Source organism: Schistocerca nitens, chromosome 2 (assembly GCF_023898315.1).
Source record: "Schistocerca nitens isolate TAMUIC-IGC-003100 chromosome 2, iqSchNite1.1, whole genome shotgun sequence".
In the NCBI taxonomy this organism is placed as follows: Eukaryota; Metazoa; Arthropoda; class Insecta; order Orthoptera; family Acrididae; genus Schistocerca; species Schistocerca nitens.
This window is the reverse complement of record NC_064615.1, coordinates 1,093,346,923-1,093,363,876: the sequence shown is the minus strand read 5'-3', so window position 1 is coordinate 1,093,363,876 and position 16,954 is coordinate 1,093,346,923. Positions and strand designations below refer to the sequence as shown.

The 16,954-nt window shown below is 40.5% G+C and overlaps 1 protein-coding gene across 1 annotated transcript in view; it reads right to left on the bottom strand.

Annotated features, from left to right (window-relative positions):
* Positions 1–16,954, bottom strand: part of LOC126237488 (uncharacterized) — a 304,303-nt gene that overhangs the window by 61,393 nt on the left and 225,956 nt on the right. Inside the window, exon 10 of the mRNA XM_049947633.1 lies at positions 15,615–15,935. Within this exon, the coding sequence (XP_049803590.1) occupies positions 15,615–15,935 (321 nt within the window). The remainder of the gene's footprint in view (positions 1–15,614; positions 15,936–16,954) is intronic.

Here is a 16,954-nt window from a genome sequence, read left to right as displayed (position 1 = left end):
CTGAAGATAAAGCTGCAATAAGATAATCATAAGAAAAAGAAAATGACCTTAGAAATGAAACATAAAATCATTGAAAAATGTGAACATGCTGTGAGCATTGCTGATTTTTCATGCACATACAAATGGTCTACATCAACTATTTGCACTATCCTCAACAACAAGGACAAGATTAAGCAGATAGATTTTTCAAAGGGACTCACAAAGTATCTAAACAATAGTTTCATATTCTGGATGATGTTGAAAGGTTGTTCCTTATATGGATAAATGAAAAGCAATCACAAGGCAACATTATTAATTAGAACATCATTTGTGAGAAGGCGTGAATGATTTTTGCTGACCTCATTAAGAAGATGCCAGGATCATCAGCAGCTGAAGAAGTGTTTAAAGGGAAGCCTTGGATGTTTCAAGAGGTTTAAGAGAAAAACCGGCATCCACAGGATTGTGAGGCATGGCAAAGCAGTCAGTTCCAACACAAAGGTAGCAGAGAACTTCATCAGCAACTTCAAGGTGCTCATAGATTCTGAAGGTCATCTGCCACAACAGGTTTTTAATTGTGATGAGATATGTCTATTCTGGAAAAAGATGCTGAAGTGTGCGTTTATAATGGCAGAGGAGAATGCATTGCCCATTCACATTCCAATGAAAGACCATCTCTCAATGCTGTTCTGTGCCAATTCAAGTGGTGATTTGAAAATTAAATTGTTGCTTGTTTACAAATCAGAAACTCCATGAGCGCTCAAGAAGTACAGAAGAGCATGTTAAATGTGATATGGAGGTCCAAAAACAAGGATTGGGTGACACATGATTTTTTTATGATTGGATCAAAGAAGTGTTTGGTCCTTTGGTGAAAAATTATTTGCTTGAGATGAATCTGCCTCTTCATGTCTAGCTTGTTATGCACATTGCTCCTACCCATTCTCCAGGTCTACAAGACCACCTCCTTGGAGAATTTCAGTTCATCAAGATCCAGTTTCTGCCTCCCAACACCACTCAATTATTCCAGCCTATGGACCAGCAGACGGTTTCTAATTTTGAGAAGATCTACACTAAAACACTCTTTGAGCATTGCTTGGAGTTGACTGAAGCCACCAATCTCACTCTCAAAGAGTTTTGGGAATATCACTTCAACATCATTGCCTGCATCAAGATGATCAAAAAGGTATGGGAAGGAGAACTCTCACTTCTGCTTGGAAGAAGCTTTGGCTGAAGTGCATTGTCGAATGTGACTCTGAGGCATTTCAGCCAATATCTGTGGAGCCTGTAGAAAACAAGATTGTGTCTTTGGCCAAGAGCATGGTACTAGAGTTAGATAACAATGATATAGATGAGCTTGTGGAAGATTGCAGCCAAGAGATGACGACTGAAGAGCTTATGGAGTTGGGGTGTGCAATAAGATAAATGCTGGAAGCAGGGGAATAGGTTGCATTGCACATTAAAATTCATCATGCCAATAAGGCAGTGGCTATGCATGCATGCTGTGTCACATTTTTGCCAAGTGTTGAAGCATTAACAAGAGCAACTGGCTATAGATAGCTTCCTAGTAGAAAAGAATTAGCTATGTATCATGAATAATAAAGTGCATAATACTAAAAACAAAGATGCTGTAACTTACTAAACGAAAGCGTTGGTATATTGATAGAGACAACAAAAAACACCCAAACACACACACAAATTTCAAGCTTTCACAACCCAAGGTTGCTTCATCAGGAAAGAGGGAAGGAGAGGGAAAGATGAAAGGATGTGGGATTTAAGGGAGAGGGTAAGGAGTCATTCCAATCCCGGGAGCGGAAAGACTTACCTTAGGGGGAAAAAATGACAGGTATTCACTCGCGCACGCGCGCACACACACACACACACACACACACACACACACACACACACACACACACACACACACACACACACACACACACACACACACATATCCATCTGCACTTATACAGTCACAGGCAGACATATGTAAATGCAGAGATGTCAGTCGAGGCGGAAGTAACCCACCAGGCCTCAACCTCCGCTAATTTCAAGTTGCCGCCACTCGTACCTCACCTGTCATTCAACAACATCTTTGCCTCTGTACTTCCTCCTCGACTGACATCTCTGCCCAACCTCAGACATGTCCGTAAAAACAGATACCATCTTAGTAAATATATAGTTAAAGCTCACCGGCCACTTGACCATCTTCTTCTTCTGTGCGAATGCACAAACAGTGCCCGAACTCTTACGGGAATCGGCAACGCGCCACAAGTAATGAGTATAATTGGCGGGGGCACTGCGAATGTAGTGCGGGACAATACATTGAGAATGTGGGTTTCGCGGGAGGTGTGCCAGAGATAAATCCCTGCAGTTGCGCTATCCTCTGTGTCCTCAGTGGCTCAGATGGATAGAGCATCTGCCATGTAAGCAGGAGATCCTGGGTTCGAGTCCCGGTCGGGGCATACATTTTCATCTGTCCCCATTGACATATGTCAACGCCTGTCCGTAAGGATGTCCATTTCATTGTAATTTCATTATAGTAAATTGATGTTTGTGTTTTGGTTTGTGTATCAGATATTCTAATATACTGTGTTACATCTAGTTTCCCTTAAAGAGGAGTAGCCCTATATAATATCTGCATTTATTGTAAATTACCACTGTTTTTGAGTTTACTAGCAACTGTAATTAAGCTTGAAATGTTTTAGGAAACTAGAAATCTTTACTACTGGTTTTTGTGTTGCCTTAATAGAAATGTCATTTTGTACATTTTCTTCAGTTCTTATAGTGAATTAGGAAGTTTTTAGCTCAACAGATTAAATGATAATCAGTGGGGTTCATTTAAAGTTATTTGTTCACTGCCTCGTAACATGCTGCACCAACCAAAATGCAGCCCCATTGTGAATGCTGTTCTTGAACACGGGATGAGTTGGTTGACATTTGAAAGTAACTGGAAATCGCACTGACTAGAGTCAAATGATTGGCAGCTACAGCAAATCAGTGAATTAGAAGAGCTTCAGAGAGATGTGTACCTGTGATACTGGTACCAGAGGATTCCATCTCCTCTGCAGAAAGTACAGGACATACATATGGCATGTCAATGGTAGATCTTGGCATCTTATACAGTGTGGACGTGGACCAGGGAGGACTCAGGTTGTTGTACCAATCACCCTAACCATCAAGTTTAAGCGGTTGTCTTTCAATGAAACTGAAACTGAGCCAGTGTGACTCACATCACCTGTTTTGGGGAAACCTGTTTTGTTTTGTGCCAAGAGGAGGTAAATGATAAAAGGTAGAGTTCTATTAATTGTTGACACTTAAAATGTACAGTGAACGATGGTACCCTTTACGGAAATGCAGCAAGGAACAGGAAAGGAAACCAGGTGCACTCAGTGGGTATGCCTGGAGGCCTCATTCAACATGTTGAAGAAGCTATTGCAGTAGCCATTTAGGGAACACTGTGCAATGAACTGCAGATTGTGGCAAATGTTGGAACAAATTATGTCTGTCATCTGGGCTCCAGGGTCATACTTGAGTCATTCCTGGGATTGGCAGGGAAGGCTGAGAAGACCATTCTTGCCCATAGAGTTTCAATGAAGCTCACAATTTGCAGCACTGTCTCCAGAACTGATTGTGGCACTTTGGTTCTGAGTCAAGTGGAAGGACAGCATCAGAGAGTTTGAAGGTTCTGTGACAAGCTATGAAGCAACTTCCTGGATTTGCACCATAGGGTTGAGAACTGCTGTAGGGTCCTCCTAAATGGTCAGGTGTGCACTATAAATCAAAGGCTGCTACTCAGGTAGCTGACTGTGCGTGGGGCTCACAAAAGGGTTTTTTCGATTAGGCAACTCTCCATCGAATACAGATAATGATAGCTGAAGAAAACCTGGAAGTATTGGTGTAAGATCAAAGAAATACCTCCTACAGGTGAGGGTATTGAAATCCTAATCGTAAAATGCAGAAGCATTTGCAACAAAGTGCCAGAGATTGAAGCACTCATGAAAGGCAGTGAATCTCACATAATACTGGTTACAGAAAGCTGGCTAAAATCTGAAATTGACAGCAGTTAGATTTTTGGGAAAATTTAAATGTCTATCAAAAGGATAGGCAAATGGGAAATGGAGGTGATGTATTTGTCACAGTAGACGAGAAACTCAAATCAACTGAGAGAGAAATTGAAGCTGCATGTGAGTTTGTTTGTGCCAGACCCACTACCAGGGGTCAGTATAAAATAATATCTGGGTCCTTCTATCATCCATCAGATTCATCTCCATGTAAAACAAAACCTCATTTTACTATTTTACAAAACCCAATGAAATTCTAGTCATATGTAAAGGCTGTCAGTGACATCAAAGTTAATGTCCTGGCCCTAGTGAATGACACAGAAACTGAAATTGAGGATACCAAACCAAAAGTTGAAATGTTTAACTTCATTTTCAAATGTTGTTTTACAAAGGAAAGCCCCCCAGAATTGCCCCAATTTAATCCTTGTAACAGTTAAAAGATGAGTGAAATCAGAATTAGCATCAGTGATGTTGAGACACAGCTGAAATTGTTAAAACTGACTAAAGCTCAGGGCTTGACAGAATGCCTGTCAGATTTTATACTGGATTTGCAGCTGAGTTAGCCTCTCTCCTAAGTACAATCTATCAGAGATCCCTCAAACAAAAAACTGTGTCCAGTTCTTGGAAAACAGCACAGGTCACATCCGTCTACAAGAAGCACAGTAAAAGTGATTCACAAAACCGTCCAATATCCGTAACATCGATTTGTTGTAGAATCTTAGAACATATTCTGAGCTCAAACATAATGAGGTATCATGAACAGAACGACCTCCTCAGTGCCAACCAGCATGGATTCCGAAAACATCAATCATGTGAAACCCAACTAGCAATTTTCTCACACGACATATTGAAAGCTTTGGATCACGACAAAAAGGTAGACACAGTATTTCTTGATTTCCGATAAGCACTGGCGCAGTACCACACCTTCACTTATTGTCTAAAGTATCACATGGGGTATCAAGTGAAATTTGTGCGTTGGTTGAGGACTTTATGGTAGGGAGAACACAGCATGTTATTTTGGAAGGAGAGTTATCACCGGCTGTAGAAGTAACATTGGGTGCACCCCAGGGAGGTGTGTTGGGACCCTTACTGTTCATGTTGTATATAATGACCTTGCAGACATTTTGCAGATGATGCAATTATCTATAATGAACTGTTTTCTGAAACAAGCTGCATAAATATTCAGTCAGATCTCAATAAGATTTCAGAGTTGTGCAAAGCTTGACAACTTAATTCAAATGTTCAGAAATGTACAACTATGCACCTTATAAAACAAAAAAAAAAACATAGTGTCCTATGACTATAATAAAAATGAGTCACTGATGCAATTGCCCAACTCAAACAAATACCTGGTGTAACATTTCATAGGGATATGAAATGGAATGATCACATAGGCTCAGTCAAGGGTAAAGCAGGTGGTAGACTTAAATTTTATTGGTAGAATACTCAGGAAGTGCAAACACTCTACAAAGAGATTGCTTACAAATCAGTCATGGAGCAATTCTAGAATATTGCTTAAGTGTGTTGGACCCTTACCAAATAGCATTAATAGGGAATATTGAATGTATACAGGGATGAATGGTCACAGGTTTGTTTGATCCATGGGAAAGGTCACCGAGATATTGAAAGAATGGGGCTGGACAACTCTTGAAGGCAGACATAAATTATCCCGAGAAAGTCTATTAATAAAGTTTTAAGAGCCAGCTTTAAATGATGATTCTAGGAATATACTAAAATCCCCTCCGTATTCCTCACATAGGGATCATGAGGATAAGATTAGAATAATTACAGTATGCACAGATGAATCATTCTTCCCCCACTCCATACATGAATGGAACAGGAAAAAACCCTAATACCTGGTATAGTGGAACATACCCTCTGCCATGCACCTCACGGTGGTTTGCAGAGTATATCTGTAGATACAGATGTATCAAAATATATGACATAAATTGTTGTATCTTTTGACTGAAATGACTTAGAAGCTAAAACTTTGTACAATGCCAACAGAACATAGACCTAAAATTATGACATAAATTTGAACTCGATATGGCTACCTTTTCCTGAGGAAAGGGTTCTTAACAGTTGGACAGACAGATGGACAACAAAGTGATCCTGAAATGGTCCAGTTTTTACTGACTGATGTATGAAACTCTAAAAATTGTGGAAGGATATTCTGAGCATATACTAACCTAGAGTTTTTTTTTGTAAGAGTGGGCAAAAATGTAACAGGACATAAAGAATGCTCCACTGAATGATTTGAGGTAGGGAACCTAGGGTCAGACTAACCAGCTTAATGAGATGTGGAAGTAAACTTGGCTATCACTTGGTACTAGTTTTCCAGCTTATTTACAACTAACATGCACACAAGTTGACACACACTGTCCAGTTTATTTACGTGTACAGTCTTTATTTATTGCAAGGAAACAAGGAGGACAAGCCTGATTACTAGGGAGTCACAATGAAGGTTTAGTTTACTTTACTTGTCCATAAGATGACTCTGTCGTAGTGCATTTACATTGCCCCATGATAGACACGAATTCTTTACAGACGAATGGAAAAACTGGTAGAAGCGGACCTCGGGGAAGATCAGTTTGGATTCCGTAGAAATGTTGGAACACGTGAGGCAATACTAACCTTACGACTTATCTTAGAAGAAAGATTAAGAAAAGGCAAACCTATGTTTCTAGCATTTGTAGACTTAGAGAAAGCTTTTGACAACGTTAACTGGAATACTCTCTTTCAAATTCTGAAGGTGGCAGGGGTAAAATACAGGGAGCGAAAGGCTATTTACAATTTGTACAGAAACCAGATGGCAGTTATAAGAGTCGAAGGGCATGAAAGGGAAGCAGTGGTTGGGAAAGGAGTGAGACAGGGTTGTAGCCTCTCCCCGATGTTATTCAATCTGTATATTGAGGAAGCAGTAAAGGAAACAAAAGAAAAATTCGGAGTAGGTATTAAAATTCATGGAGAAGAAGTAAAAACTTTGAGGTTCGCCGATGACATTGTAATTCTGTCAGAGACAGCAAAGGACTTGGAAGAGCAGTTGAACGGAATGGATAGTGTCTTGAAAGGAGGATATAAGATGAACATCAACAAAAGCAAAACGAGGATAATGGAATGTAGTCAAATTAAATTGGGTGATGCTGAGGGAATTAGATTAGGAAATGAGACACTTAAAGTAGTAAAGGAGTTTTGCTATTTAGGGAGTAAAATGACTGATGATGGTCGAAGTAGAGAGGATATAAAATGTAGACTGGCAATGGCAAGGAAATCGTTTCTGAAGAAGAGAAATTTGTTAACATCGAGTATAGATTTAAGTGTCAGGAAGTCGTTTCTGAAAGTATTTGTATGGAGTGTAGCCATGTATGGAAGTGAAACATGGACGATAACCAGTTTGGACAAGAAGAGAATAGAAGCTTTCGAAATGTGGTGCTACAGAAGAATGCTGAAGATAAGGTGGGTAGATCACTTAACTAATGAGGAGGTATTGAATAGGATTGGGGAGAAGAGAAGTTTGTGGCACAACTTGACTAGAAGAAGGGATCGGTTGGTAGGACATGTTTTGAGGCAGCAAGGGATCACAAATTTAGCATTGGAGGGCAGCGTGGAGGGTAAAAATCGTAGAGGGAGACCAAGAGATCAATACACTAAGCAGATTCAGAAGGATGTAGGTTGCAGTAGGTACTGGGAGATGAAGAAGCTTGCACAGGATAGAGTAGCATGGAGAGCTGCATCAAACCAGTCTCAGGACTGAAGACCACAACAACAACAACAACATGATAGAATGTGCTATGAATCAACAACAGACCCATTCACTACTCAGTGCTACTCAGAGACATACAGTACGATATGATGGAGCAGTACCAGTACAGTTTTGCAGAACTCACTGACATGCACCTTGTGCATGAGGAAGTGTGTTGCAATGCTCTCACTGCTGACAAGCTGTATACGGAATGATTTCCTAACAGGCATCATCTGTCACAACGAGTGTTTATTTCTCTCAAGTGATGAATGCAAGAGACTGGTTCATGAAAAAGAAGAAGCGAGGGACTTGGCAACATGAGGACCACTCACACACCTAATTTTGAAGAGGAGGTTCTGGAAGATGTTGCAGCAGACACCACCACAAATACTCGTTGTACTGCATGTGAAATGAGTACTGCACATACTAGTGTGTGGCGAATACTTCACAAACAACAATTACACCCGTAGCATCCATAATGAGTCCATGCAATGCATGTGATCGCCTTTGCACAATTTGTCCGTGGCTTCTCCACTAATGAACTGATCGACTAGATTTCCTCCAAATCATGCTGCTTACTGATGAGGCCTCATTTGATCATGATTGTATTTTGAATAGTAGGAATGGCCATTGTGTGGGGTGAGGAAAACCCTCATACTGTAGTAGAGTGACACCATTAACTAAGTTTTGCTGTGAATATCTGGGCCAGCATTGTAGGTGGCAATCTCATTAGGCCATATCTTCTACCTGGCCATCAGAATGACAACCTGTACTTGAGGTTTGTACAAAGAGTTCTACCTGAGTTGTTGGAGAGTGCCCTTGGCTGTTCATGAGACGATGTGGATATAACATGACAGTGCACTGCCTCACTTCAGTGTGATGTCCGCAACCATAACAATACTGTGAAACTTCCTGGCAGATTAAAACTGTGTGCCAGGCCGAGACTTGAATTCTGGACTTTTGCCTTCTGTGGGCAAGTGCTCTACCAACTGAGTGACCCAAGCATGACTCAAGACCCATCCTCACAGCTCTAATCCCGCCAGTACCTCGTCTCCTACCTTCCAAACTTCACAGAAGCTCTCCTGAAAAACTTGCAGAACTAGCACTCCTGAAAAGATGCTGCATTTCCCAGTCACTGGATTGGAAGGTGAGGTCCTATTTCATGGCCTGCAAGGTCACCTTACCTGAATCCCCTTGATTATTTCCTAAGGAGATACATAAAGTCACTTGTGTAAGAGGTCCCAGTGGATACAAAGGGAATTAGTTGCCAGAATTGTAGCTGTCTGTGATGTGATTTGAAACACACAAGGGATATTTTCCAGAGTGCATCAGAACCTTGTTCTCTGATGTCATGCTTGCATTGCATTTGATGGCTGTCAATTTCAGCACATTTTGTGAGATACAATACAAATGGTACGTTCATTGTGTCAGTGATGGTATTTGCAGTTAACTGTAAATAATGTAAATAAAAAAGTAGACAGTAAAGTGATTTTATTCCTATTATCCCCTTAAGCTGGCTTCTACGACCCGTTTCCCTACCTCAAATTGTTCAATGGACTGTTACTTATGTCCTGTTAAATTTTTGCTTGCTCTTACAGAAACACCCTGTATAATAAATTATAACAGACCATAATGGTAACTGCCAACAAATATAATTCTTTCACTGATGTTGAAAACTAACAATTGTGCACAGCTGTATTACTTCAAAATTTTTTGCATAATCAGTTTCAGACATTCACAACCATCTTCTGGTGTATTTGTATGTCATAACCAGATGTGATACAAGTCATAATCATCATGAATCATCCTGCCACAAGCCACCATCTTCAAAATTTTAAATACAAAAGAAAACAAAGTCTTGTAATTTATGTTAACAGTTTAAACCAAGATTACTACTCACCATTATTACTAATCAACAGATGCACAGATATGATATTACATTTCCTCTTGTCAATGACCAAACTTGTAGTGGTAAGTTCCTATGGGACCATACAAAGCTTGTAATTATTATTATCATAAATTACTTCTACCGCTTGAAATGTTTCATATGCCTTAATGGACACACTCCACTAATCCACTACATTTTCATCATAATTAATCTCTAACTCTAACTTCATTGTCATAATCCTCAGAATGTGAGAATAACACATATAATACTTTATAATCTCCCACAATACATCATAATCATCATTATTATTATTGCTCATGAAGAATCCAAATACATCATCGTAACTGTATCATCTCATAATGAATCCTCACTATTTCTTAATAAATCTCAATACCTCATCTCATAGTTCTCTCTCACCTAACTTCAACATTGTGAAAATGGTGCACCAGTATCCATCTCCACAAAATCTCACTACAGACTAAATATTCTCAACAACAACAGTGTATGTTGAACATTACTTTACCATAATAATGACAAGATTCTTCATTTCTCTCCATGCACACTTAAAGTTCCCATCTCTGGCTGCAACCCTTCTTTCCATCAGTCCCTATACCAGTTCCAAACTGAACAATCCATTGCCCTCACCCACCTAATCCTTCACCTACACATCAACTCAGCCAATGACCACACCCGTCAACTCCTATCCTTAATAAAAGTCCTCAATCTTTCCTCTCCCACATCCACACCGGCTATTCAGAGCATCCTCCTACAGGCCAACCGCAAATTAGAACAGCATGCCACCCTTCACCTCAAAAAACTATCCAATCTCCTGGTTTCCCACCTCCGGAAAGGCAACTCACTCACCCTTCACAACCTTTCCAGCAAACATCAACCACCTCTCACTGCACACAAACCCAGTTTCTCCCATCTACTCAATCTCCCACTTCCAGCTCCACTCCCTCCAAAACCTCAAAATTCCAATCAACACAATCTGGAACCACAACACCCTAATTAAGTAGTTAACCTTTCCACCAAACCTCTCTCCCAATCCGAAACCTCTGTCCTATCCAAAGGCCTCACTTTCAGCCCCACTCCCAGATTCAACCAAACAGCCCTCGTCAAAGATTTACTGTCCTACACTCGTACTCTCTGCTGGAAGTATCACTTTGCCACGAAGAAAAATGATCCTAATCCTACCCCTAATGATCCAACTCCCCAAGACACTATCCAAATTGAACCCTGTCTGGAACAGTTCTGACCTCCGTCACAGCGGGACCCACCTCCTCTTCCTCAAAATCACCCTCTCCAAACCTTCCAGGAATTTCTGACTTCCAGTCTTGCCTCTCAATCCTTCTTAAAAAACCTTAATCCTACTCCCAACATCACCACAGCTGAAGCCCAAGCTATTGAGGTTGGAGAGGAAATTCTAGAGTTCTTCTTCACTGTGAGTCCAGATCATGAAGATGTCATCAATAAATCTGTACCAAACTTTGGGTTGGCAGGCCTGGGTAACCAAGAAGGCTTCCTCTAGGCGACCCATGAACAGGTTGGCGTACGAGGGGGCCATCCTGGTACCCATGGCTGTTCCCTTTAATTGTTGGTATGTCTGGCCTTCAAAAGTGAAGAAGTTGTGGGTCAGGATGAAGCTGGCTAAGGTAATGAGGAAAGAGGTTTTAGGTAGGGTGGCAGGTGATTGGCGTGAAAGGAAGTGCTCCATCGCAGCGAGGCCCTGGACATGAGGAATATTTGTGTATAAGGAAGTGGCATCAATGGTTACAAGGATGGTTTCCGGGGGTAACAGATTGGGTAAGGATTCCAGGCGTTCGAGAAAGTGGTTGGTGTCTTTGATGAAGGATGGGAGACTGCGTTTAATGGGTTGAAGGTGTTGATCTACGTAGGCAGAGATAGGCTCTGTGGGGGCTTGGTAACCAGCTACAATGGGGCGGCCGGGATGGTTGGGTTTATGAATTTTGGGAAGAAGGTAGAAGGTAGGGGTGTGGGGTGTTGGTAGGGTCAGGAGGTTGATGGAGTCAGGTGAAAGGTTTTGTAGGGGGCCTAAGGTTCTGAGGATTCCTTGAAGCTCCGCCTGGACATCAGGAATGGGATTACCTTGGCAAACTTTGTATGTGGTGTTGTCTGAAAGCTGACGCAGTCCCTCAGCCACATACTCCCGACGATCAAGTACCACGGTCGTGGAACCCTTGTCCGCCGGAAGAATGACGATGGATCGGTCAGCCTTCAGATCACGGATAGCTTGGGCTTCAGCAGTGGTGATGTTGGGAGTAGGATTAAGGTTTTTTAAGAAGGATTGAGAGGCAAGGCCGGAAGTCAGAAATTCCTGGAAGGTTTGGAGAGGGTGATTTTGAGGAAGAGGAGGTGGGTCCTCCGTCACAGCTTTACAAATGTCTGCTTGTGTCTGTGTATGTGCGGATGGATATGTGTGTGTGTGTGTGTGTGTGTGTGTGTGTGTGTGTGTGTGTGTGTGTGTGCGCGAGTGTATACCTGTCCTTTTTTCTCCCTAAAGTGAGTCTTTCCGCTCCCGGGATTGGAATGACTCCTTACCCTCTCCCTAAAAACCCACACCCTTTCGTCTTTCCCTCTCCTTCCCTCTTTCTTGATGAAGCAACCGTTGGTTGCAAAAGCTTGAATTTTGTGTGTATGTTTGTGTTTGTTTGTGTGTCTATCAACCTGCCAGCGCTTTCGTTTGGTATAAGTTTTATACTTTCTTAAACTAACTTCAAAGTCTGAGTTATGTAATTGCCCATTTATTAACAATTTTATCTTCCAACAACTCACATATTGGCCACAACTGTTATGTTACAACTCTACCACAGCTGAGTAACAACCGCCACTATATAACAACAAACTGCTTTCATCTAAAACTGGCCCTTAAATAGATTCGTGACAACAAAATATATTTATAGTACCAGTACTGTTATAACTGATGCTTCATTTCATTTCCAATAAAAAAGATTAATGTAAATAGTTTTGCACATGACAACAAGCTCATGAAGATATGTACGTTTTTAAGTTTTGTCAGTTGGAAAGTTTTTTAAATTTTGTAAAATAAATCCCTTTTCCAATTATTACAAAAATATGTAAGTTTTGATCAAGAACAAATTAGTATTCTAATTATCTGCAATAATACTACCTCCAATGCTGAATAAAGGTGATGCAAGGCATACTGAATACTATAAATATTAAGTTTGTTTACATGATGATCACATTGTTCTGTTATCTAATAAAGTTCTAGTAACATACCAAATTCTGTAAGTCAGTCATCAATCGCAGTTCATTATACAATGACGTGTAAGATGAAAAATCAAAATAGAATCACATATATATATATATATATATATATATATATATATATATATATATATGTGTGTGTGTGTGTGTGTGTGATTCTGTTTTGATTTTTCATATATGTGTGTGTGTGCATTTGATAAAGTTACCATGTATTCGGACATTTATTAAAGAGAGGTACTGCATACTTCAGTTAGTGAATCTCAGTCTGCTACATTACAACCTAAAGTATTTGGTTTTGTACATAAGTTTGTCTGCCTTAATTATTTATTTTTCATATGAATTTTTTCTCTGAAGACACCTGAAAGCTAAGGCTACAATTGTTTCCCTCCAAATATTTAACAGATGAAGGTGGCAATAGGATAAGTAGATGTTATCTTTTGTTCCATGATAACCACAGGGACATGTAGGACAAGATGACTGGACATGTGTTAATACATCACAGAATAACTTCTGTTTTACTAAAACATGACTGTATAAGGGAAAAATTAGAGGGGAAAAAAGACTGGCATGCATGCAACATATAACTGAGGATGTTCAGGGGAAAAAAGACTGGCATGTATGCAACATATAATTGAGGATGTTCAGTGTAAAACCTACTCTGAGATGAAGATGTAGTTACAGAGGGGTAAGTTATGCTGCAGCCTGAAAAAAATACATAAATAAATAAAGTATAAATGAACAAATAAGCAAACAAATCTCAACAGAGAAACAGAACCAGTGTCCACCATTTGATAAAAGGCATATTTCTAAGTTATTAAAGGCAAGTATCTGTTATATCTTCTGTTTTTGCCCTCACTTCAACACTTTTCCCCCCTCTCAAAACATATGAGTTCTTCTTCAATTTGTAATAGTTCTTTCTTCTGTTTACTGTAGATTAGAAATTAGCTACACTGGTCAAAACAATTAAGGGATCATCTGAGTTATCTAGGTTCTGAAGTATTGTCATCACCAGTATGAACTAAAATGGTCCAATGTCTTTCTGTCGATTATACGGAATGGAGACAACAACATTACGGTCTACGAGATAGTGGTAATAATGGAAAGTTGCTGTAGGAGGGGTTCATGATGACTTGCGTTTACTCAACCAGACTAATTACACAAGCAGTTTGGTTCAGATAGTGTAGTGGACAGGTAGTGCAATGCAACAACAACTTGACTTACCCGAAGCTATGGCATGGAGCCATAGGATGGCTGGAAGCAGGACAGACACAGAGGGAGGTGGCTGCAGCTATTGGAGTGTCCCAAAGTGTAATTTTCCAGGACCTGGACACGATTTCAGACAACAGGAACCGTTAACAGAAGGTAAGGCCAAGGTAATCCACAGGTAACATCAGCAAGAGATGACTGTTATCTTCGTTTAACAGCCAGTTGAAACTGGAGGCTGAATGCAACTCAGCTGCAACACACCCTCCAGGCAGCAACAGGATGCACAATATCAACACAAATTCTGAAATTGCTTCAGGAATGTGGCCTCCACACACACAGAGGCCTATGGTGTGTGTCCCATTAAAACCATGACATCGTTTAGCCTGCAGACATCGGGTGGGGGAACATCAGGATTGGAGTCATAACGAATGGCACTGGGTGATGTTCACAGATGAGTCAAGATTTTGTGTTCAGCTAGACCACTGGATGCTGTTCACAGATGAGTCAAGATTTTGTGTTCAGCTAGACAATCATTGTTCCCTCATCTGCATAGAACATGGAACTCGGAACAATCCTGCTTATATGCAAGAATCATCACCATATCATGGTGATGGACAAATGTCGTGGGCAGGAGTCAATATTGGAGCAGTATTGGAGCTCTATGTCATTCAGAATGGTGTTTTGACTGCTCAGAGGTATAGAGACGAGATACTTCAACCTTTTGTTGTGCCTTATGCTGGTGCCATAGGAGATGGGTTCTTTCTGGTGGACGATAATCCTCATCCTCACAGTATTGCACTGGTTGACAACATGCTTGAAGCTGAGGGAACTGAACGCATGGAGTAGCCAGCTTGTTCACTAGACTTAAACCTGATTGAGCATGTCTGTGAGGCACTTGGCAGATGCATTGCAGCCAGACCAGCACCCCCCACAATGGTTGCAGAGCTGGATATTGCACTCATGGAAGAATGGCCAAATATCCCTCAAGAGCTGATTGATAACCTCATACTGTCCATGCCATGCAGGACTGGCCGCCCAACGTGATCACACACAATATTAGAGGGCAACGAGAATGACTGTTTCACTATTATGGTAGCTCCACGGTGTCTCTCTGCATAAACACCATGTAAACCTCAAGTAAAGAGATGAGACAGCAAAATATTGTACTGTATCACACACAAATTACAATTCTAACTGATATCTGAATAAAATATGTTACCATAAGTCTATTGTGCTTGATCCCCTAATTTTTTTGAGCAGTGTACAACATCGTGGTATATGTACACATAGGGCACAACTTTGCTCATGAAAAGTGAGGATGAAAAACAGCATGAACAAATTGTCTTGCCGCAGCTGGAAAGTAGTTTCACAATACCCACGCATAACATAACACAATGACAACATAGGAATTGATATAAATAGGTCTCTGTTCTTTCCTGATCAAATATCACTTAGATACCATAAAACAAAGAGAGGTGTGTGAGATTGTACTTACATTCCCATCAGGAGATAAAATATTCTCTTTGTCATCTGATGAGCTCATACAATACATTTCTCTATCATTATTAGTCTCAGCATAGAAGTTTCTTAAAGTTTCATCACTAGCTGAACTACATCCTGAGTCATGAACAGAAGTAAGAGATGTTATTGATGAAGTCTGATCACGAACTATGCTTCCATGTTCACCGGATTTTTGAAGATGTGATCTTGTTGCTTTACGAAGATACATCTTTTGCTGACGTGTGATTTTATTTTTCATCTTTCTCCTTGGAGTTTTATTGTCTCTGTTGAAATGTTTCTGAGAAGTTTTCAACATCTGCATCAAGAATAAAAACATTTAAATAAACAGAGATTAAAACAGACAGCTGAAAATACAGGAATATAAAAAGTATACAGTATGTTAGTGCTGCCATATTGCACGCTGGATGCGTCACTAACTCATTTTCCTGTAATAATGAAAATATATCCTATTTTATAATGTAAAATTATTCTTTGAAGATTTTAAATTGAAAACAAATTGTCAAAGCAATTAGCTTTAAAGGAGTCTCCTTTCAGAGAGAATCAACAACATTTAAAGTATTTTCTTAAATGATACAATATTTTAAATAAGTGTCTTCCTTTCAAGAGTCCTACTTTGTTGGACAAAATCTTATGTAGAATTTACATTCTGTATCATATTCATGTTCAACATAATGGAAATTCCTGGATGGAACAATATGTAAAATAAGGGAAAGGCAACCATTCACCCATAGGGGACGGATGTGGAGGGGGGGATAAAAACATGTAACAGAAAACAGTACTCACACTAGCTGTCAAGCTCTTTCTCTTATTCTAGTAATAGTTCACACATTCACAGACACAGAAATGCACACTTCAATGGCCTCAGCAGGATTGATAGAGAGTAGGTGTCTGGGCTAATGTAGGTGGGCAGGGGGCACAGCAGCTGCACAGCAAGATGAAAGAAGTTCAGAAGGAAGAGCATATAAGAACTAGATGGGTCGGGAGGGGGGGGGGGAGGCAGGAAAAGAGAGGAAGGTGGAAATGAACACAGAGAGGGGCATGAGAAAAAGATGGGGGGGGGGGGGGGGAGAGGGGAAAGGGCAGCAGTAGGAAGGAGGGACAGAGAGAGAGGAGAGAGAAAGAGAGAGAGAGAGAGAATGCCCACATTAGGGCGGGGGGGAGTAGTTTGGAAAGGCAGTACACAATCTGGTTGGGGAAGGAGTAGTATCAACAGAAGAGTGAAGGAAAAAAGTAAGATGAGGCAATGGGAAACAGGTCAGTGGAGGTTTGTGTCAAGAGAAGACCAAAAGCATAGTATAAGCTAGAGAAACAATT